We start from the raw sequence: 24,519 nt of genomic DNA on the forward strand, positions 1-24,519 counted from the left end.
TCGAACCAGCATCTGTAGCAGCGCAGTTTGCACTGCGATGCAGTGTCTTAGACCGCTGCGCCACTCGGGAGGCTCCATCCACAAAGTTTTTAATGCTTTTATCAATTGCCTTGCACAAAGTATCAAAATACTACATAGTAGTGTTAGTGTTAATGTTAATTATATATAAAGCAGCCCATGTAATCATCTGCCAGAGAGTAGCCCCAATCGGCCCGAGCCCCAAGTAATACATTTGGGCCAGATAACCATCAGCGGAATCGGCCCAAGCCCCAAGTAATACATTTGGGCCAGATTATTCACACCAGAATCGGCCGAACCTCAAGTAATATATACATTTGGGCCAGATAACTCACACCGGAATCGGCCTCTGCTCAATCCCCGCATCCTAGCCATAAGTAATACTGCCGAAGGCGGCCCAGACCCGGGCCACATGACGTCGGCCGAGTCTGGCTCTCAGCCGAGTGCCCCGACTCTCAGCCAGAATCAGCCCAGATCCACCGTGCTAGCTGGGTAACTACCAATTGGATATCGCGAAATTGCAGAAAAAAATGGGGTAAAAGTCCAATTGTAGCACAATGCTTGGCAGACAAGGTTAATTTACTTTGAATACAACAACTGTAAAGATCCCTGAGTTAGATTAGATTGAAAGACAATTTAGGCCTAATAGGCCAGACAAGGTGTTCTTCAAAATGTTGTCTTGACTGTCACATAGGGCCTACTGTCATTGTAAATAAGAATTTGTTCTTAACTGAGTTGCCTAGTTAAATAAAGATTAAATAAAATACTGTATGTAATAAAATAAAAGTTAAATAATTTCAAGATTCTAGGCACAAGGTCATAATTTTTTTATTTTAGAAATCTGCCTTTTTGATTATAAAATTGTAAATAACAAAATCGAATGTATATGTTCAATATGATTCCAATGAGCCTGTAATTATAGGCTTATAATATAATATTTGATTTATATATCCTACAAATGTAATGGTAGTGAACTTAAATTATATAAATCAACTTACACCTTAAGCATAAACAAATGATTAAAAGTAAAGTAAACAATATGCCATTTTCTGTAGACTAAAGAAAAACGCCATACGTGCCATAAACACCATGGGAATGTCCTTTGTGGCCAATCGTGTCTTCGGGGTTTACCTTTAAGCTGCACTAGTCCCCTCCTAGTGCGCATATAAACCCACTTCTCCCAGACAACTCTCAGACAACTTTGGACAGGAACTTTCACCATGCTCTACTCGTTGACATTTCTCGTCGAAAAGCTATCCCTTCTCTCGAACTTCAAACTTTTTGAGTTTAAATGGACGGATGGGAAACGCAAAGAGGCGGGATGCACAGAGCGCACGACATATAGTCATATAGTCGCGCCGTTGTCTCTCCACAGAGGGGACCTTTTGGAGGTGCCGAGAACTTTGTTCACGCACTTCGGTATCTACTTGGGTGACAACAAAGTCGCTCACCTGATCCCAGATATCATGCCCGTGCTAACCAATGATAAGATGATAATTAAAAAAGTTATCACAAATAAGAGACTCATCATGGGTTGCTTGTACAAGTGTGCCACGGTGCGCGTGGACACCTTGGATGACTTTGTATATGGCTCAAACATATTGGTGAATCATATGGATAGAAAATTCAAGGCGCAACAACCGTTCCCAAATGAAGAGGTTGCCGAGAGGGCAGAACAACTCGTCGGCGCCATCCCTTACAGTTTACTATGGAATAACTGTGAACATTTTGTTACATACTGCAGATACGGTTCAGCGAAAAGTCAGCAAACGGAAATGGTAATTTTATTTTCCTTGAAATATATATATATTTATTTATTTTCAATACAATTACATTGTGCATAATTCTGACCCCTTAACTTTTACGCTACAGGACATAATGTAGTGTCTTCTTAAAATATTTTGCATATGCATGACCTGTATCACAGCGAGGACTGTTATCTTTAGATTATGGCATAGATAATGTTTTCAGAGATTTGCATTTAGATTAAAATTATTACAAATGCATCGGATTGAATTGTTGATTTATGTTAGACCTGGTTGTAATACTTATTGGGCACAGCATCTTCAACCTTTGATTTTTCCATCCCATATTTTGTATTTATATTCATGACAGTGCATCTCCATTTTAAATTATATTATGCCATGGTTAATTTAATAGGCAACTATATTCAGAAACATTGTGTTTTATTCAGTGTTACTGAAAATACATTTATTTGGGCTTTGGTTTGTTGTTTTGGTCTTCTCTCTTTTCTTCCATAATTCATACACGTTTAGATTTATAACATAAATAAATTAAATATGCCTAAAAGGAATTGTTCATAAAAATCCTAAACCTACATGTGTATTAATTATTTATCTCCTTTCTTTGCAGTTTTGTGAGTGCCTGAAATCAATCATCCGAGACCAGAGGAGTGTCTTTCTCAGTGTTCTCCTGGGAATTATCTACATCATCTGCTTTGGCCTGGCCCCTTCAACTACGTTACCCACAATCCTCATCCCCTTCACTCTGTGGATGGCCGGCTGAGAAGCCAATGTTCAAAGCCTTCAAACACTCCGATATGGACATTTCAATAGAAACTATTTGGGATGGTGTCTTTTCATTGGTCCTTGTGATGACATTACTTGGCACCTCCCAACTCATTTGCCTTTGGTATAGGCCTATAGTGGCATATCATATAATAGGCCATTGTTACTGCAAGAGCTACCATCCATTCACTTTTGATTTGATCCTTGCCAGCCAAACGTAAACATAGGGCAATGTGGCTGCAGGCCTAGCAATTTACATGTGAGTGTTCATGTCAACACTTACTGTATGTAGGCCATTAAGGCATTATAAAGCCTTTATAAAGGCCATATGATCCCTCTGTGACCAATGTATCATCCATATTTCCCCCAAAAGATTGGCCAAGGCGCATTTTCTACTTTTTATCTTACTGTGTAAGTCACTGTAGTCTAATCTGTAAATAATTTATTTTCTTCAATGATGATACTCTTGTATAATTTTCTAAACAGATACATTCAGTTTGAAACTCTAAGAGTACTATGCTGATTAATCCAATACTTATGTGTTTTGAGAGCAGATCATTTTGTTTTCAATCAAATACATTGTAAATATCAGAAATGTTAATAAAGATATTGGAAGTAATCATTTGGTTTGTTTTGGTCTGGTTCCAGGAAATATGTTAACAAAGCATTTTTCCACACATTTTTCAATACAGTTAGGTACATGCAATCACAGTGCATCTTAATACTCACATTGCATCTCTGTCAATACCACCCATAGTGTAACGGTCGTCGTAGGTAGTGGACCAAAATGCAGCGGGTTGAGTGCTCATCTTAACTTTATTGAACACGTAACAAAACAAGAAAACGATCGAATGAACAGGATTACAGGCTAAACACAGCTATGCAATCACAACTTCCCACAAAACACACCCCTCTATATAGGACCTTCAATCAGAGGCAACGAGGAACAGCTGCCTCCAATTGCAGGCCAAATCAATAAACTAAACATAGAACAAAAAAGACTAGAACATAGAAATATACTAACATAGAACATAGCCCAAAAACCCCGGAAAACACTAACCAAACACCGCTCTACATAAACACACACCCCGAACCACATAAAACAAATACCCCCCTGCCACGTCCTGACCAAACGACAATAACAAATAACCCCTTTATTGGTCAGAACGTGACAGTACCCCCCCCCCCCCCCCCTCCAAAGGTACAGACAACGGATGCACCTCACACAAAAAATAAACACAAAATAAACCCCCCAAACTAAAGGGAGGGAAGGGAGGGTGGCTGCCGTCACGGTTCCCGTGCTACACCCCCCCCCCCCCCCAATCCTCCTACTGTGGAGGTGGCTCAGGCTCTGGCCTTAGTCCCCCACCTAACCTGTCCACCCCCACTGAATGCCTCTGGCTGAAGCGCTTCGCTGTAGACCTCGGGCTGACGGACGATTCTGGGAGCTCCGGACTGTAGGGCGACTCTGGCTGCGCCAATTCCGGACTGTAGGGCGACTCACTCGATTCCGGACTGTAGGGCCGTCTCACTCGGTTCCGGACTGTAGGGCCGTCTCACTCGGTTCCGGACTGTAGGGCCGTCTCACTCGGTTCCGGACTGTAGGGCCGTCTCTAGACGGGGCACTGTCGCCGGAAGCTCTGGACGGGGCACTGTCGCCGGAAGCTCTGGACGGGGCACTGTCGCCGGAAGCTCTGGACGGGGCACTGTCGCCGGAAGCTCTGGACGGGGCACTGTCGCCGGAAGCTCTGGACGGGGCACTGTCGCCGGAAGCTCTGGACGGGGTACTGTCGTCGGAAGCTCTGGACGGGGACTGCGCACTGAAAGCCTGATGCGTGGGGCTGGTAGTGGAGGTACCAGACTGGAGACACACACCCCAAGGCTAGTGCGAGGAGCAGGAACAGGACGAGTTGGACTGGGCTGAAGCACTGGAGGCCTGGTGCGTGGTGCTGGCTTTGGATGTGCCAGACTAGAAACACGCACCTCAGGGCTAGTGCGAGGAGCGGGAACAGGATGCACTGGGCCATGAAGGCGCACTGGCAGTCTCGAGCGCAGTACTGGCACCACCCTTACTGGCTGGATGCCCGCTTCCCCCTGGCAAATGCGGGGCGCTGGCACCTCGCACACCGGCCTGTGAATGCTCGGCCTCGACACCGTGCGTATCACTCCATAGCACGGGACCTGACCAATAACAGGCTGCTTCCGATAAGCACGGGGAGTTGGCTTGGGGCTTAACCCTGGCCCAGCCAAACTACCCGTGTGCCCCCCTCAAAAAAATTATTGGGGCTGCCTCTCAGGCTTAAATGCCAACCGTGTGTATAGAGCCTCATACCGGTGTTGCTCCGCCTTGGCTGCCTCTATCTCCTCCGGTGGGCGACGATATTCCCCAGCCTGATGCCATGGTCCTGTCCCGTCCAGGATCTCCTCCCATGTCCAAGTCTCCGAATAGTCCACATAATTCCTCTTTTGCTCCTTACCCCGCTGCTTGGTCCGTTGGTGGTAGGAAGTTCTGTAACGGTCGTCGTAGGTAGTGGACCAAAATGCAGCGGGTTGAGTGCTCATCTTAACTTTATTGAACACGTAACAAAACAAGAAAACGATCGACCGAACAGGATTACAGGCTAAACACAGCTATGCAATCACAACTTCCCACAAAACCCAAACAAAACACACCCCTCTATATAGGACCTTCAATCAGCGGCAACGAGGAACAGCTGTCTCCAATTGAAGGCCAAATCAATAAACTAAACATAGAACTAAAAAGACTAAACTAGAACATAGAAATATACTAACATAGAACATAGCCCAAAAACCCCGGAAAACACTAACCAAACACCCCTCTACATAAACACACACCCCGAACCACATAAAACAAATACCCCCCTGCCACGTCCTGACCAAACTACAATAACAAATAACCCCTTTACTGGTCAGAACGTGACACATAGCCTTTTCAAATGATCATGTTATTGACATGATTGGCCACACAAAATCCCCAATATATCCCCATAATATTTCCAAACCCAAATATTTAATCATATAAAGTCAATTTACGCAAAAGCTACATTCATAAAATATACACATTCTCTGGATAATATTGCTGAGTAATGACTATGCATTATTATTTTCTTTCTACTGTACAGGGTATTCACAGTTCCAGACATATCAAGAGTGAGTCAGCATTATACAACTCAACCTGACTGTTTATTCAGGCTATAAGATATTTCTGACCTTTTAAACTGGGGGTTGTTATTCTGATTTGCCAATGAAAGCCACATAACTGGAACACTTCCCCCAATTAAACCCTCCCGGTTGTGAAATTAAGCCGCCCTTGAAACCACACGATTAGTGGAAAGCTCCTTTATTTCTGTCAAAATTGCACTGCAAAGTTGAGAAACCTCTAATCCCACGTGCTTGGCTCCTCCCAGACCCTTAGCCTCGATAAAACGGCCAGGTGTCAAACCGTAGTTTAGTTCTGCCACCACGATTCCCTTCCTCCAACTCCTCAGCCGCTTCTTCATCGCTTCTAAAGTAGATGAAGAGGACAAGGACAAAGCCTTTAAGCATGACCCGTCCCTGTACAAACGTGGCGACCTTTTGGAGGTCCCTAGAACTCTCTTCACCCATTTTGGCATCTACCTGGGCAACAACCGTGTGGCCCACATCATCCCGGACATCCTTCCGGTCTTCACCAAGAACAAGGGTGCCATTGCAAGACGGTGACCAACAACTGGCTGATTCTAGGGGTGATCGCCAAGTCAGCGAGCGCCAGGGTGACTAGTTGGCGGATTTTGCGTATGACTCAGAGATCCTGGTCAACCACATGGACAAGCTGTGCAGCCAGCCCCCCCTGGAAGGGGACGAGGTGGCCAGGAGGGCAGAGAAGCTCATGGGCTCCATGACCTACGGCTTGCTGTGGTACAACTGTGAACACTACGTCATGTACTGCCGTTACAGCATGGCCATCAGCTACCGGACCTAGCAGGTGGAGTATGGGGTTCTCCTTTGTCAAAGTGCGCTGTTCTTACACGTTTTGTGGTTATTATGTGATCGGAAAATCTATGGTGATTTCCGACGACTAAGATCAGTCACTACAAACTTCTCAGAGCGAACCCCCCCCCCCCCCCCCCCCCCCCCCGGGCACTGTAAAGGAGGGTGTCACTTTAGACAATAGGGTGTACCAAACGTCCCCTCAACTGTCAGTCCACTGACTTGACCTATCCCAGTTTTAGCACACCTGATTCACCCTGTCAATCATCAAGCCCTATAATAGTTGTGTGCTGGACTAGTACTGGATTAGATCAGTGGAATGGCTGGGGGTACTCAAGAAGATGTTAAGAAAACAATGCTTTATTTGAGACTGTAGGAATAACATTGTAGACCATGAGCCAATAGTACACTGTAGTACTTGGTGTTACATAATGCTCAGGGCAATGAACCACTGATGGGAGGAGTTTTTTATTTAACCTTTATTTAACTTAGGCAAGTCAGAGTTACTGCTGGTTCAAATTACGGTCAGACAAATTTTTTGTAATACTATTCATATACTATTGAGTGAAGAACCTACTGAGACACGTTAAAGTGAATTGCTGCGGATAAATACGTTGGGGAAGCAAAAACTACAAAAACATGTTGTTTAATGACTTGCAGTAGTGCATTGCTTTGCTGTTAGAGCATTAGGTTACACAAGAAATGTTTATTGGAAGGAATCTGCTTTAGCTCCGAGCATATTTTCTCTCCAACTTTTCGGAAATGCCCCTTTTGGTACATGTGATTGTAGCCACAAAAGTGTCTCTATTTATCCAGTCACCTATGTCATAGGGTCAAAAGGTCACACTGGAGGGATATTTTCTGAAAGAGTTTTGGCATGTGGTTACGTGGGAAATATGCCAGATATTTCAATGGATTTCATGAAACAAAACACAGATTATGGGACTATCAAGTGGTGTCGTTAAATTGACCTCCGTCACCTCACGTGCCAAATCGGAACATAGGTAAAAGGGAAACGCATAGGATGAAATCTTTCTTCAACCGTCAGATATGATTTGGTCTTTCAAGTAAAAGTGCTGTTTCACGCTGACATCGACTGACTGTGTTGAAAAGTATGGTGAAATAGCGGCTTAGTTGCTCAACTCCTTTGGCTTTGAGAATGGATTTACAATGTCTCGTTATTAGCAGCCTACTTTTGAGTACTTCAGATGACGGCAGTTGGCATACACCAGAGGTGGCTCATTTGTTCCAGCCCAGCAGTAAAACGCCTGGTTCAAATGATCAACGGTTCATGATTCATGGACAGACTCCTCAAAATCTCTGGAGCATAATTAGTGAGTGTCATCGGGCACCATATTTATGAAGCGTCTCAGACTAGGAGTCCTACTCCGTAATCAGATCCTTGCTATCCATTCATTAGAATCTAAAAGTCAAAGCTGGTAATAGATCAGCACACCTAATCACTCTTATGAATACGGGTCCTGGTCTAAGTTCAGCAGGGCACAGTGTTGTGGAACCCTCAGAAATATATTGGGTAGAACAGACATGCAACCACTCTGGCATGTAAGTAACGAATCGGGGTAAGCTCTAATCATGGCATTTCTATCTGAACACGACACAGGTGTGCTGGTACCAACGTCTAGTCTAGACATGCTGTGGTCACCCCTAGCTCAGACAATAGCCAATCAATGTGGGAATACTGCACACTGATGCAATGTACTGTATGATGAGAGCGGTTGAAAGGGTGTACATTTCTCTGAAAAGGTCAGATGATTGTGTTTTGCTGTGAATAGATTGCTTTTAGGCCAACGAAAAGTGAACTTAAAGGCTGCATCCCGATTCTCTACCCGTCTCCAAAAGTGTGCACTTGCACACTCCCCATCAATGGATTCAAAAGCATCTGATTGTTGTAAGCAGTGGCGGAGGGAGTTACTAACATTGGTTAAATCCATAAGAGAACGTGTGCAAGTGGAGAATTGGGACAAAACAACAGACTTGTCGAGTTGGACCGAAGTACACTGGTGAGCAGCACCATCTAGTGTTAATGCATTAAAGGCCCCCATGCATCGCTGTTTGGCTGCGGCTGTTCACCAAAACAGTGGAGGGGTACCCATTTTGCTGTTGTTTGAATCCCAGATTGCCCCTTTAATGTAGACACACGAAGTCCTCATTTTAAATAAGAAATGCATTGTAATATAAATCAAAGTAATGATAAAAACTTCAGGATGGAATGCCAGTAGCCCTGGATAGGAACCACTGCTACACAGTACTTTATAGAATAGAGGTATTTATGGTTGAATCACAATGTTCTATCATATTAAGACATCTCATGCTGTTTCATTAATTGTTGCATCGTCATTGTACTTCATTTGTATGTATGATTGGGATGCTGCCTCTTGGCCAGAGCTCCTTTAAAAAGAGATTTGCATCTCAATGGTTACAAATGGACATGATGAATAAATAAATAAAATTAACAATAACGATTAACCATTAGAATATCAAAGGCCCCAATTCAATCAAACAAAGACGAAGGCTTTCAAAGACTAAGGCAAAGAGCACTCCTCTCTTTCACTCGATGTTAACACGATGTTAAGATTTAAAGCACTCACAAGCTTTTATTCATCTGGTGGATAAAAAAAAAAGATGTAAAGGATGCTTACTCTTGTTTCATCCTCTCTCCTGCAGTTCTGTTTGACAGTGAGGAAGATCATCTGCAGAAGGATGAACGCCTACCTCACAGCTCTGTGTGGAACGGGCACCGTGTTGTTTTTGTGTGGTGTTCGTAATAAAATAATATGAGCATTCACCTACCCGCTGCATTTTGGACCACTTCCTATGACGACCGTTACAGTATCACTGCATTATCATTGTACATGACATTTAAAAAAAGCATATGGGAAATGTCATGTTTGTGGTGATAGTCGTTTTTTTTCCTTCAACTTGCGTTATTTTATTAGTTAAAAGTTTTGAAAGTTTAAGAAGAGTAAACATCCTACACATCAGGTATATACAGTGGGGGGGAAAAGTATTTGATTCCCTGCTGATTTTGTACGTTTGCCCACTTACAAAGAAATGATCAGTCTATAATTTTAATAGTAGGTTTATTTGAACAGTGAGAGACAGAATAACAACAAAAATATCGAGAAAAACGCATGTCCAAAATGTTATAAATTGATTTGCATTTTAATGAGGGAAATAAGTATGTGACCCCCTCTCAATCAGAAAGATTTCTGGCTCCCAGGTGTCTTTTATACAGGTAACGAGCTGAGATTAGGATGTTACCTGTATAAAGGACACCTGTCCACAGAAGCAATCAATCAATCAGATTCCAAACTCTCCACCATGGCCAAGACCAAAGAGCTCTCCAAGGATGTCAGGGACAAGATTGTAGACCTACACAAGGCTGGAATGGGCTACAAGACCATCGCCAAGCAGCTTGGTGAGAAGGTGACAACATTTGGTGCGATTATTTGCAAATGGAAGAAACACAAAAGAACTGTCAGTATCCCTCGGCCTGGGGCTCCATGCAAGATCTCACCTCGTGGAGTTGCAATGAGCATGAGAATGGTGAGGAATCAGCCCAGAACTACACGGGAGGATCTTGTCAATGATCTCAAGGCAGCTGGGACCATAGTCACCAAGAAAACAATTGGTTACACACTATGCCGTGAAGGACTGAAATCCTGCAGCGCCCGCAAGGTCCCCCTGCTCAAGAAAGCACATATACATGCCCGTCTGAAGTTTGCCAATGAACATCTGAATGATTCAGAGGACAACTGGTGAAAGTGTTGTGGTCAGATGAGACCAAAATGGAGCTCTTTGGCATCAACTCAACTCGCCGTGTTTGGAGGAGGAGGAATGCTGCCTATGACCCCAAGAACACCATCTCCACCGTCAAACATTGAGGTGGAAACATTATGCTTTGGGGGTGTTTTTCTGCTAAGGGGACAGGACAACTTCACCGCATCATTTGACGGGGCCATGTACTGTCAAATCTTGGGTGAGAACCTCCTTCCCTCAGCCAGGGCATTGAAAATGGGTCGTGGATGGGTATTCCAGCATGACAATGACCCAAAACACACGGCCAAGGCAACAAAGGAGTGGCTCAAGAAGAAGCACATTAAGGTCCTGGAGTGGCCTAGCCAGTCTCCAGACCTTAATCCCATAGAAAATCTGTGGAGGGAGCTGAAGGTTCGAGTTGCCAAACGTCAGCCTCGAAACCTTAATGACTTGGAGAAGATCTGCAAAGAGGAGTGGGACAAAATCCCTCCTGAGATGTGTGCAAACTTGGTGGCCAACTACAAAAAACGTCTGACCTCTGTGATTGCCAACAAGGGTTTTGCCACCAAGTACTAAGTCATGTTTTGCAGAGGGGTCAAATACTTATTTCCCTCATTAAAATGCAAATCAATTTATAACATTTTTGACATGCGTTTTTCTGGATTTTTTTGTTGTTATTCTGATTCTCTCACTGTTCATATAAACCTACCATTAAAATTATAGACTGATCATTTCTTTGTAAGTGGGCAAACGTACAAAATCAGCAGGGGGTCAAATACTTTCCTCCCACCACTGTACATATACATCTGTGTACAACAGTCTATAAATGGACAGCAATATTATTATTTTTTAAATTGTTGTTCCTGATAAAGGCATTGTTTTGACAGTATGTAATGGACATCATGGCCTTGGTGGTCAAAATTATACAGACAATAATGACATTAGGACAGGATGGACAAGGTGCAATTTGACACTGTTATTGCCATACTCCGACAGGGTGAATGTACTGACCTATGCCTTTCAACTAAATTCATATGCCTACTCTTCCTTGTGCAACTTTTCAATTAGCCTATAGTATTTGTCTTTAATACTATATTGTGCTAATTTACTCCTCCTGTTGTTGCCCTTATCTATACTCCCAGTAGATAGCACTGTAAGTAACATTGCCATGCTTCTGAATGAAATGCATGATTTTGGAATACATGGAGAGGTAAGACTACGGGGAAATCTCAGGCTCTGAATATAGAAGTCCCAGAAATATCCTCAGTTGTGCTCAATTCTTGTCCATTATTGTTTGTGGGGGTTTCAGCATGGTTCAAGCATGGTTGGAAGTGTCCCTACTACTGTAGTGATAAGAAGCAGTGTTTTCTCAGTCGGTGATATCTTTTCCATCCAATTCAGTCTCCCACTGGCCTATTTAGAAATAATAACAAACCATGAAATAATTCACTGTAAAAATGTAATTTCAGAAGTAATCTGATGCCAACAGTGCTGGCATTGCTTTTCCTAATATGGCAAATTGGATGGCAAATTGAACTAATGACTGCAGCAAACATAACGTACATGTAAACATTAGATTTTAAGGATGATTAAACATTCAATTATGAAAGTATTTGAAGGAATCGGAGAAGACAAAACATTGAGATTGCATTACATGGGTTTGTGGGTAAATTTCTTCTGCTGTTACTGTGGATACTAGACATTCACGTTTAACTGTGTAATACATACGTTGTTAAGACAGTACTGGGACACACCATGTGCCCAGAAACACTCATTTAAAGGAGCATTTAACCCCAAAATTATATTTGTCATATAAATAATAAATAATTTAAAACGCTTTCTATTCAGTCCACCTGAATGTTCTCAAATTCAAATTATTTTGCACATACAAGCCCCATAGCTATACTAACAGCGAGCCTGTGATTACTTCCTGTCAAAACACAATTTTGATGACCCACCATTAATTGGGCTCTGCAAAAATGACATGAATCATCAACGAAAAAGTGTCTTTCCTTTTACCTCACTGGAAATAGCAATACTGTTTTGTTTTTACAGTGCTCAGTCATCGAGGTATAATGAAAGTGGGTGGTAGTTGGGTGGCCACCTCACCAAGTTCTCATTAAAGAAGCCAAGTTCTCATTGAAGAAGCCAATGTAATATCATTTCTGTGGAAGATTCTGGCCACATGTAATGGACCCAAATCTCTCTCCCTTACTCCCCTGTCTCTCTCCCTTGCTCTCCCTCATATTCTCTCCCCATCTCTTGTTTCAGTCTTTCCCTCTCCCTCTTCCTCTCCCTCTCCCTATATTACAACCCAGGCAGATGGCTGTACGCTGACTGCAAAGTAGAACATTGCATTTGGAATAATCAACCTTCTGTCCCGGTGGGGTCTACGTGGGACAGTGAGGGCTGATATAGCCTACTGGTTGTAGTGCGCAACCGAGTGGTCTCGTGGTTCAATAACCAAGCAGCGACTCGCTCATTCAATATGTGGATCATCTGGGGATTCTTTCATGACAGCTGGATCCAGAGTTCTGAGTTAGTCTGTTGTTATTTTTAACCATGAAACCTACAGGTAGGTTGGAGTCATTAAAACTCGTTTTTCAACCACTCCACAAATTTCTTGTTAACAAGCTATAGTTTTGGCAAGTCGGTTAGGACATCTACTTTGTGCATGACACAAGTAATTTTTCCAACAATCGTTTACAGACAGATTATTTCATTTATAATTTACAGTATCACAATTCCAGTGGGTCAGAAGTTTACATACACTAAGTTGACTGTGCCTTTAAACAGCTTGGAAAATTCCAAAAAAGGATGTCATGGCTTTAGAATCTTCTGATAGGCTAATTGACACCATTTGAGTCAATTGGAGGTGTACCTGTGGATGTATTTCAAGGCCTACCTTCAAACTCAGTGCCTCTTTGCTTGACATCATGGGAAAATCAAAATAAATCAGCCATGACCTCAGAAAAAAAATTGTAGACCTCCACAAGTCTGGTTCATTCTTGGGAGCAATTTTCAAATGCATGTTGGTACCAGGTTAATCTGTACAAACAATAGTACGCAAGTAAAAAAAAACACCATGGGACCACGCTGCCGTCATACCGCTCAGGAAGGAGACAAGTTCTGTCTCCTAGAGATGAACGTACTTTGGTGTGAAATGTGCAAATCAATCCCAGAACAGCAGCAACGGACCTTGTGAAGATGCTGGAGGAAACAAGTACAAAGGTATCTATATCCACAGTAAAACGAGTCCTATATACATTTACATTTACATTTAAGTCATTTAGCAGACGCTCTTAACCAGAGCGACTTACACATTGGTGCATTCACCTTATGATATCCAGTGGAACAACCACTTTACAATAGTGCATCTAAATCTTTTAAGGGGGGGGGGTTAGAAGGATTACTTTATCCTATCCTAGGTATTCCTTAAAGAGGTGGGGTTTCAGGTGTCTCCGGAAGGTGGTGATTGACTCCGCTGTCCTGGCGTCGTGAGGGAGCATGTTCCACCATTGGGGTGCCAGAGCAGCGAACAGTTTTGACTGGGCTGAGCGGGAACTGTGCTTCCTCAGAGGTAGGGGGGCCAGCAGGCCAGAGGTGGATGAACGCAGTGCCCTTGTTTGGGTGTAGGGCCTGATCAGAGCCTGAAGGTATGGAGGTGCCGTTCCCTTCACAGCTCCGTAGGCAATCACCGTGGTCTTGTAGCGGATGCGAGCTTCAACTGGAAGCAAGTGGAGAGAGCGGAGGAGCGGGGTGACGTGAGAGAACTTGGGAAGGTTGAACACCAGACGGGCTGCGGCGTTCTGGATGAGTTGTAGGGGTTTAATGGCACAGGCAGGGAGCCCAGCCAACAGCGAGTTGCAGTAATCCAGACGGGAGATGACAAGTGCCTGGATTAGGACCTGCGCCGCTTCCTGTGTGAGGCAGGGTCGTACTCTGCGAATGTTGTAGAGCATGAACCTACAGGATCGGGTCACCGCCTTGATGTTAGTGGAGATCGACAGGGTGTTGTCCAGGATCACGCCAAGGTTCTTAGCACTCTGGGAGGAGGGGACAAGGGAGTTGTCAACCGTGATGGCGAGATCATGGAACGGGCAGTCCTTCCCCGGGAGGAAGAGCAGCTCCGTCTTGCCGAGGTTCAGCTTGAGCTGGTGATCCGTCATCCACACTGATATGTCTGACAGACATGCAGAGATGCGATTCGCCGCCTGGTTATCAGAAGGGGGAAAGGAGAAGATTAATTGTGTGTCGTCTGCATAGCAATGATAGGAGAGACCATGTGAGGATATGACAGAGCCAAGTGACTTGGTGTATAGCGAGAATAGGAGAGGGCCTAGAACAGAGCCCTGGGGGACACCAGTGGTGAGAGCGCATGGTGCGGAGACAGAATCTCGCCACGCCACCTGGTAGGAGCGACCTGTCAGGTAGGACGCAATCCAAGCGTGGGCCGCGCCGGAGATGCCCAACTCGGAGAGGGTGGAGAGGAGGATCTGATGGTTCACAGTATCAAAGGCAGCAGAAAGGTCTACAAGGATGAGAGCAGAGGAGAGAGAGTTAGCTTTAGCAGTGCGGAGAGCCTCCGTGACACAGAGAAGAGCAGTCTCAGTTGAATGCCCAGTCTTGAAACCTCACTGATTAGGATCAAGAAGGTCATTCTGAGAGAGATAGCAGGAGAGCTGGCCAAGGACGGCACGTTCAAGAGTTTTGGAGAGAAAAGAAAGAAGGGATACTGGTCTGTAGTTGTTGACATCGGAGGGATCGAGTGTAGGTTTTTTCAGAAGGGGTGCAACTCTCGCTCTCTTGAAGACGGAAGGGACGTAGCCAGCGGTCAAGGATGAGTAGATGAGCGAGGTGAGGAAGGGGAGAAGGTCTCCGGAAATGGTCTGGAGAAGAGAGGAGGGGATAGGGTCAAGTGGGCAGGTTGTTGGGCGGCCGGCCGTCACAAGACGCGAGATTTCATCTGGAGAGAGAGGGGAGAAAGAGGTCAAAGCACAGGGTAGGGCAGTGTGAGCAGGACCAGCGATGTCGTTTCACTTAGCAAACGAGGATCGGATATCGTCAACCTTCTTTTCAAAATGGTTGACGAAGTCATCCGCAGAGAGGGAGGAGGGGGGGGGAGGAGGATTCAGGAGGGAGGAGAAGGTAGCAAAGAGCTTCCTAGGGTTAGAGGCAGATGCTTGGAATTTAGAGTGGTAGAAAGTGGCTTTAGCAGCAGAGACAGAAGAGGAGAATGTAGAGAGGAGGGAGTGAAAGGATGCCAGGTCCGCAGGGAGGCGAGTTTTCCTCCATTTCCGCTCGGCTGCCCGTAGCCCTGTTCTGTGAGCTCGTAGTGAGTCGTCGAGCCACGGAGCAGGAGGGGAGGACCGAGCCGGCCTGGAGGATAGGGGACAGAGAAAATCAAAGGATGCAGAAAGGGAGGAGAGGAGGGTTGAGGAGGCAGAATCAGGAGATAGGTTGGAGAAGGTTTTAGCAGAGGGAAGAGATGATAGGATGGAAGAGGAGAGAGTAGCGGGAGAGAGAGAGCGAAGGTTGGGACGGCGCAATACCATCCGAGTAGGGGCAGAGTGAGAAGTGTTGGATGAGAGCGAGAGGGAAAAGGATACAAGGTAGTGGTCGGAGATTTGGAGGGGAGTTGCAATGAGATTAGTGGAAGAACAGCATCTAGTAAAAATGAGGTCAAGCGTATTGCCTGCCTTGTGAGTAGGGGGGGAAGGTGAGAGGGTGAGGTCAAAAGAGGAGAGGAGTGGAAAGAAGGAGGCAGAGAGGAATGAGTCAAAGGTAGACGTGGGGAGGTTAAAGTCACCCAGAACTGTGAGAGGTGAGCCATCCTCAGGAAAGGAACTTATCAAGGCGTCAAGCTCATTGATGAACTCTCCAAGGGAACCTGGAGGGCGATAAATGATAAGGATGTTAAGCTTGAAAGGGCTGGTAACTGTGACAGCATGGAATTCAAATGAGGAGATAGACAGATGGGTCAGGGGAGAAAGAGAGAATGTCCACTTGGGAGAGATGAGGATTCCAGTGCCACCACCCCGTTGGCTCGATGCTCTAGGGGTATGCGAGAACACGTGGGCAGACGAAGACGTTATCAACATAACCTGAAAGGCTGCTCAGAAAGGAAGAAGCCACTGCTCCAAAACCGCCATAAAAAAGCCAGACTACAGTTTGCAACTGTACATGGGGACAAAGATCGTACTTTTTGGAGAAATGTCCTCTGGTCTGATAAAACAAAAATAGAACTGTTTGGCCATAATGACCATCGTTATGTTTGGAGGAAAAAGGGGGATGCTTGCAAGCCGAAGAACACCATCCCAACCGTGAAGCACGGGGGTGGCAGCATCATGTTGTGGGGGTGCTTTGCTGCAGGAGGGACTTGTGCGCTTCACAAAATAGATGGCATCATAAGGCATGAAAATTATGAGGATATATTGAAGCAACATCTCAAGACATCAGTCAGGAAGTTAAAACTTGGTTGCAAATGGGTCTTTCAAATGGACAATGACCCCAAGCATACTTCCAAAGTTGTGGCAAAATGGCTTAAGGACAACAAAGTTAAGGTATTGGAGTGGCCATCACAAAGCTCTGACCTCAACCCTATTGAAAATGTGTGGGCAGAATTGAAAAAGCGTGTGCGAGCAAGGCCTACAAAACTGACTCCGTTACACCAGCTCTGTCAGAAGGAATGGGCCAAAATTGACCCAACTTATTGTGGGAAGCTTGTGGAAGGCTACCCGAAATGTTTGACCCAAGCTAAACAATTTAAAGGCAATGCTACCAAATACTAATTGAGTGTATGTAAACTTCTGACCCACTGGGAATGTGATGAAAGAAATAAAAGCTGAAATAAATCATTCTCTCTACTATTATTCAGACATTTCACATTCCTAAAATAAAGTGGTGATCCTAACTGACCTAAGACAGGGAATATTTACTACGATTAAAAATCAGGAATTGTGAAAAACTAAGTTTAAATGTATTTGGCTAAGGTGCATGTAAACTTCCGACTTCAACTGTAACTGCCAAAATAAAATAAACACTTACATTAAGTGTCTTAAGAGGGCATTGGGCCACCACGAGCCAGAACAGCTTCAATTCACCTTGGCATAGAGGAATGATGTGACACCTTTCTTCCCTGAGAATTTCCATCATATGGTGTTTTGTTGATGGTGGTTGAAAACACTGTTAACAGACGGCCACGGCATATGGTTTACATCGTTTTCATGCTCATCAAGCCATTCAGTGACCACTCATGCCTTGTGGACGGGGGAATTGTCATCCTATGGGGGCATAGCCATGGTAGCCAAAATAATGGCCTGCCCAGCATTTTTATACATGACCCTACGCATGATGGGATGTTAATTGCTTAATTAACTCAGTAACCACATGTGTGTGGAAGCACCTGCTTTCAATATACTTTGTATCCTTCATTTACTCAAGTGTTTCCCTTCTCCATGGCAGTCAATTGTAATGCAAGTATTATACACAACATCGTTCAATTCTCCCTTGGATAAGAGAAGCAAGGCTAATTGAATCTACCTTCTAATTAGTTTGTTGTGAAATCTGTTTCATTCCTTAAAGCTTGACTCCATAGAGGTTCAAACAACAAACAATGTTTTTTCCCCTCATTGCACATCACTGCATGACACTGTACTACTATTATTCATTTTGTTTGTATGATGCTGGATGCTCTTTCCTCAAAACAAAAACAATAGCAAATGCACCTCGGGCGGCCAGCGGTTCTGTTTCGCCTATCGTGGATCTCAGCCTCAATCGCCTGTGAATATTACAGACAGTCCCAAGGTCTTACCATATCAATCTGAGTTTGTTGAAGGTCTTCAAAAGTAACTTCACTGCAGTGTGAACGAGGGGGATTTTTGTTAGATCCTGCTATTTTGATTGGTTGGATTAAGTGCGATTTCCCATCAAATATCTAATCTATTTAAGCCGTCACGTTTCAGAACTCTAGGTGCAATTCAGGACACAAATCGACTCTCTTTGGCAAAGGAAAACCTAGTTATCACAGTGCAAATGCCTGCTATTTACATTTGGCTGCTAGGCCCGTAAAAGGGTATGCATGACATAACCGCATCTCCATATCAGCTACAAACCTACAATATATTGTGATTTATAATTTGGTATAATACCATCTTATTTTAAACGTGTCTTCATCCAATCATCGCCCTAATCATCGGTCCAGAAAATCAAGCAGATGTCAACATTTTCCTCCTTCCTATGGTCTTATTTACCCTACGGAGCAGACTGTTAAAGAGCACCGCGGTACTGATAAAACCTGCCAGATGTATGCCCCCCCATAGACCTTTGGTGGAGGCAGCCAGGTAGAGAGCACCGATAATAAGATATCATTACCTCCCCACGTCAAGGCACGAATCCGGGAGAGAGGCACACATACTATTGATTTAGTGGTTCTGTGGATTGTGCCTACAATTTACTGGAACCATTTGGAGGGAGGGCAGTACGGTAACAACCTCCTCTGAGTTGGAGTGGAAATCCTGGGGCCTTGCCACGAGCACACTGCCCTTCTTGTTATGTAACCTAGATACTGTGTGTTTTCCATTCATTAGAGCCACTGTGGGGAGACTGGAGGCTGGAGTCTCTTCTGAAATAGAAGGCTTTGAAACTGTTTCCTGTTCTTGTTTGTCTTCTTCAATTGTCATTGGGCATGATGAGATTCTTCTGTTTCTCTTATATGACTGCAAACTCTATAGCAGCTTTAAGGAAGAAAACTAGGTTTAATTTAAGAGTTGATTCTTGGGAGCTGTCCTCAAGCAGCCTTCTGAACCATTACAGATGAATGAGGTGTCAGGCCCCATGCTGTGTAGACGGGTGAGGACCGAGGAGAAGGTAATGAAAGGAATCCCATCACGGTATCACTCCCAATTAAATAGACGCTATTGTGGAAGGGTGATTTCTGTTCCGTATCACAGTTGTGTGTTGTGCTATTGACCATTTGCCTCTGGTGATCTCAATGCTCTTGGCACATCATTTTAAACCAAACCAAAGCCAAGGTAAGATTGAATTTAAAACACACTGACCTGCTTTGAACTATCTATCTGGCCAATGATATTCTAATAAATGTCTGTCAGAGATGTTATATTCACCTAATATCATACACAAGACAGTATGGCTTCCATCTAACATGGACGAGTACATGATAAATACCCATCTGGCAAAAATGGAGAGTCAAACACCTGTTTGTAAATATCAACATTTACAAGCAGGAATGTGGTTAAAATATGCAAAGTAGTCAGGTCGCCTTCATTTGGCCTGTGGCTAATGCAAAGCTGCTAGTAATTAAACGTGAATATGGTAATGTCATTTGATTTGAAGCGCAAACATTTTCTTTGCATTAGGCTAATAGTTAAATTCTCCGGTCGACATGTGTGATATAAAAAAAATACATATAGATACATAGCTCAAATGTATGTAATGCCTGACAATATTCCAGAAATAAATGGCTATGACATTTAGACTGCAGGGTGGCCAATGGTTCCTTATTCGGCTTCTTAAATTACAATTGATGTATGGTTCAATGGAGACACATTTTTTTTTGCCACCAAGCCAAAGATTTGGCAATGATATAATTTAAATTGTGATGGTGAGTAAAAACCCGAACCTTTAACATTCTGTCATGAAGAGCACATGTTCAACTTGACAAAAAACTTTTTTTTCCCATCACAAGAAGTTAAAAAACTAAATGACTATAGTAAGTGCCTCTCTTCAGCTTAATTACATAATGAAAAAAAATTGAGATCGGGCACTAGGATGGTTTTATTATTTATTTTAGTTTGTATCGATTTAAACAAAAACTATACATTGTACAACACTCCACAATATGTCCAAGTGTAGATCTAGGTCTTGTGCTTCCAATGACTGGTTAGCGGTGTTATAGTGCATTCATAACCAAGTGGGAAGTGAAAATTTAACACATTTGGGAAAAATCCACTTGAACGGCTCTTGAACTGGTGACAATAAAATAACTAGGGCTTTACAATGACGGTAAAAAGTTGGGAGTATTTTGAGGGGTTAGTGGGTTAAAATCTTCCTAGAAGTAACAGAGGGTGTATGGAGGGACATTCATATTGTCTTTATTCATATTGAAAATCAGATTTATTGAATTCACCATGTGATATATATATTAAAGGGCACTTAATTACATATAACAGGCTTTTAATAATGCAATATTGGTGCACAATTTCTACTTAACATACCAAAAGGATGCAAAAGACACTAACAGTACAATGAACGGTACACTGACTGAACTAGCCTGGTCCTATACTGCTAGTGCTAATAGTGTGTTGTTTTTATATCATTGCATTTTAAATGTGTGTGATTGTCCTTGTCTGTTAGTGTAAAAGTGTTTTGTTACTTGTCATGTTTTGTGCTTTTTGGTTGACCTCAGGAAGAGTAGCTGCTGCATCTGCAACGGTGATCCAAATAAATAAACAAATAAATAAATAGATTGAGGAGGGGCCCTGGCCCCACGCCAGCCAGCGTGGGATACATCCTGCTGCCACTCCCTTCCATCTGTACCGCATTCAGGAAATCCATCAAGCCCAACGAGCCCCTTCCTGCTTTCCCTCATGGCACACACAGTCTTGTATAACTAACCTTGACACACAATTCAGTCCCATTCAAAATCCTATTTTCCCTAACCCCTAACCCCTAAACCTAACCTTAACCCTAGCTCCTAACCCAACACTATTTCTAACCATAACCCTAAACCCCTAGAAATAGCATTTTACCTTGTAGGGATAAAAAAAAAAAATCCCAGTTGGTCAACTTTTTGTTCTGGTCCCCACAAGTATAGTTAAACAGGCCTGCTGCCACTCCCTTCCATCTGTACCACATTCAGGAAATCCATCAAGCCCAACGAGCCCCTTCCTGCTTCCCCTCATGGAACACACAGTCTTGTATAACTAACCTTGACACACAATTCAGTCCCATTCAAAATCCTATTTTCCCTAACCCCTAAACCTAACCTTAACCCTAGTTCCTAACCCAACACTATTTCTAACCATAACCCTAAACCCCCTAGAAATAGCATTTGACCTTGTAGGGATAAAAAAAAATCCCAGTTGGTCAATTTTTTTGTTCTGGTCCCCACAAGTATAGTTAAACAGCCCCATTGACAAGGTCCTCCCGTGTAGTTCTGGGCTGATTCCTCACCGTTCTCATGATCATTGCAACTCCACGAGGTGAGATCTTGCATGGAGCCCCAGGCTGAGGGAGATTGACAGTTCTTTTGTTTTTCTTCCATTTGCGAATAATCGCACCAACTGTTGTCACCTTCTCACCAAGCTGCTTGGCGATGGTCTTGTAGCCCATTCCAGCCTTGTGTAGGTCTACAATCTTGTCCCTGACATCCTTGGAGAGCTCTTTGGTCTTGGCCATGGTGGAGAGTTTGGAATCTGATTGATTGATTGCTTCTGTAGGCACATGTCTTTTATTCAGGTAACAAACTGAGATTAGGAGCACTCCCTTTAAGAGTGTGCTCCTAATCTCAGCTCGTTACCTGTATAAAAGACACCTGGGAGCCAGAAATCTTTCTGATTGAGAGGGGGTCAAATACTTATTTCCCTCATTAAAATGCAAATCAACTTATAACATTTTTGACATGTGTTTTTCTGGATTTTTTTGTTGTTATTCTGTCTCTCACTGTTCAAATAAACCTACCATTAAAATTATAGACTGATCATTTCTTTGTTAGTGGACAAACGTACAAAATCAGCAGGGGATCAAATACTTTTTTCCCTCACTGTACTTGTCCTCTTGTTCAGTTTTGCACCGGGGCCTCCCACTCCTCTTTATATTCTGGATAGAGACAGTTTGCGCTGTTCTGTGAAGGGAGTAGTACACAGTGTTGTACGAGATCTTCAGTTTCTTGGAAATGTTTCGCATGGAAAAGCCTTGATTTCTCAGAACAAGAATAGACTGATGAGTTTCAGAAGAAAGTCTTTGTTTCTGGCCATTTTAAGCCTGTAATCGAACCCACAAATGCTGATGCTCCAGATACTCAACTAGTCTAAAGAAGGGCAGTTTTATTGCTTCTTTAATCAGAACAGCAGTTTTCAGCTGTGCTAACATAATTGCAAAAGGGTTTTCTAATGATCAATTAGCCTTTTAAAATGATACATTTGGATTAGCTAACACAACATGCCATTGGAACACATGAGTGATGGTTGCTGATAATGGGCCTCTGTACACCTATGTAGATATTCCATAAAAAAAATCTGCCCTTTCCAGCTACAATAGTCATTTACAAAATTAACCATGTCTGCACTGTATTTCTGATCAATTTGATGTTATTTTAATGGACAAAAAATGTGCATTAGGACATTTCTAAATGACCCCAAACTTTTGAACGGTAGTGGTTATAACAAAACATTAGGAACACCTGCTCTTTCATGACAGACTGACCAGGTGAATGCAGGTGAAAGCTATGATCCCTTTTTGATGTCACCTGTTAAATCCACTTCAATCAGTGTAGATGAAGGTGGAGAGACAGGTTAAAGAAGGATTTTTAAGCCTTGAGACAATTGAGATATGGATTGTGTGTGTGCCATTCAGAGGGTGAATGGGCAAGACAAAAGATTTAAGTGCTTTTGAACAGGGTATTTTAGTAGGTGGCAGGCGCACTGGTTTGTGTCAAGAGCTGCAACGCTAATGGGTTTTTCACGCTCAACAGTTTCCCATCTGTACCAAGAATGGTCCACCACCCAAAGGACATCCATCCAACTTGACACAACTGTGGGAGTCCACATGGGCCAGCATCCCTGCGGAATGCTTTCAACACCTTGTAGAGTTCATTCCCCCGACAAGTTGAGGCTATTCTGAGGGCAAAAGTGGTTGACACTCAATATTAGGAAGGTGTTCCTAATGGTTCTACACTCAGTGTATATAATACATTTTTTTAATGACTTTTGCGCTATTTCTCTGTTGTCATAATCGTCTATATCAGTGGTTCCCAACCAGGGGTACTAGAACCCCTGGGGGTACTTGGCCCATCCACAGAGTGTTCTTGAGAAGACTCATAACACCATAGACTTACTGGTAAAATGCTCATGAGGGGGTACTTCGGGGTACTCCGGGCACAGCAGAATTCAGTTGGTGGTACAGGAACCGGAAAAGGTTGGGAACCACGGCCCGGCACCTCTACCAAGATGGGCAGCCCTGGTTCTCTGATTGGCTGGGCTGAGATGGCACAAATTCACATTCAAATTCAAACGTGCATCATCAAAAAGAGTGAAACCCGCTCTGACTGTCAGTCATTCAGTCAAAACAGGGTGGTGGCGAAAAAGAGACCAAAAAAGTACTCGAGGCCTACACCGCTAAATGTGTGAAATGATCCAACTTATTTGCTAAAACATCTGGTTCTACTGGTCCAAGTGCTGTGTCTGTGGTGCAGTCGAGGTAGGAAGAAAACAAAAGAAAGACACACTCAAGCACACTGACACAGATCATGTAGCCTACTACTGTCAGTTAGGCCTAATATTTTGGCTGTATAATATATGAAATATATTTCATACCTAACATAGTAAGCTAATTAGGGAAGGTGGATTGGGGGAACATTTAAACTACTAGGCTATAGCCTAACAAGTCATTAGATTGGCTTTTACAGTATAACAGATGGGTAAGGCAAAAGCCATCTACTAGACATTTATACAGTGCTTTTCACTAAACACAAGAAATCACGTACTACAATAAAGGTCAATTCGGGGACTGTCTACGTATTTTAATAGTTTTATCAATGTTATTCACTTCTGAATCTCAGTCTCTTCCACCCAGCGAGTGAGTTTATGAGCTGTATTAAAAAGTGAGACTCTGGTGTTGGATTACATTACATAAACACAGCATTAAATGCTGGAAAGTCCTGCCTATCTCCCGCTCATTTCATTTGCCGAAAGGCCTGTCACTTCTTGGCAGAAAGATGCGCAATAACGTGTGGCACTGTGAAACAATGGAAATCTACCCGCATCCACATAAACTAGTCCAGGCATCGTTTGCGTGTTTGACAAACACAGAAGGTTGAATACTGAATTCAATAGAAGAAAACAGAGAGAGAGAGACAACCAGTGCCTTAACGTAGCCATTGGCTACAACCAAGACAATAAGGAACTGGCAGTCTCTCTCTCTCTGTTTTCTTCTATTGAATAATATGCAGCCTAATGTTTAAACA

General features: G+C 43.4%; 1 protein-coding gene and 1 pseudogene across 1 annotated transcript; both read left to right on the forward strand.

Annotated features, from left to right (window-relative positions):
* The first annotated feature begins 1,197 nt into the window (after window positions 1–1,197).
* LOC106602563 (lecithin retinol acyltransferase) lies at window positions 1,198–3,165 on the forward strand. The gene is made up of 2 exons (XM_014195265.3): window positions 1,198–1,796; window positions 2,392–3,165. Exons 1-2 carry the CDS (start codon window positions 1,239–1,241, stop codon window positions 2,542–2,544), a joined length of 711 nt encoding a protein of 236 aa, XP_014050740.1. The 5' UTR covers window positions 1,198–1,238; the 3' UTR covers window positions 2,545–3,165.
* Window positions 3,166–4,945: 1,780 nt separating this feature from the next.
* Window positions 4,946–9,335, forward strand: LOC106602639 (lecithin retinol acyltransferase-like; annotated as a pseudogene).
* Window positions 9,336–24,519: the final 15,184 nt, after the last annotated feature.

Source organism: Salmo salar, chromosome 04, assembly GCF_965601325.2.
Source record: "Salmo salar chromosome 04, fSalSal1, whole genome shotgun sequence".
In the NCBI taxonomy this organism is placed as follows: Eukaryota; Metazoa; Chordata; class Actinopteri; order Salmoniformes; family Salmonidae; genus Salmo; species Salmo salar.

Excerpts from the sequence above, each read along its gene's own strand:
- LOC106602563 (XM_014195265.3), top strand. The coding sequence starts at position 1,239 with ATGCTCTACTCGTTGACATTTCTCGTCGAAAAGCTATCCCTTCTCTCG. Across the intron at positions 1,797-2,391 it reads AAAGTCAGCAAACGGAAATG|TTTTGTGAGTGCCTGAAATC; the intron begins GTAATTTTATTT and ends CTTTCTTTGCAG.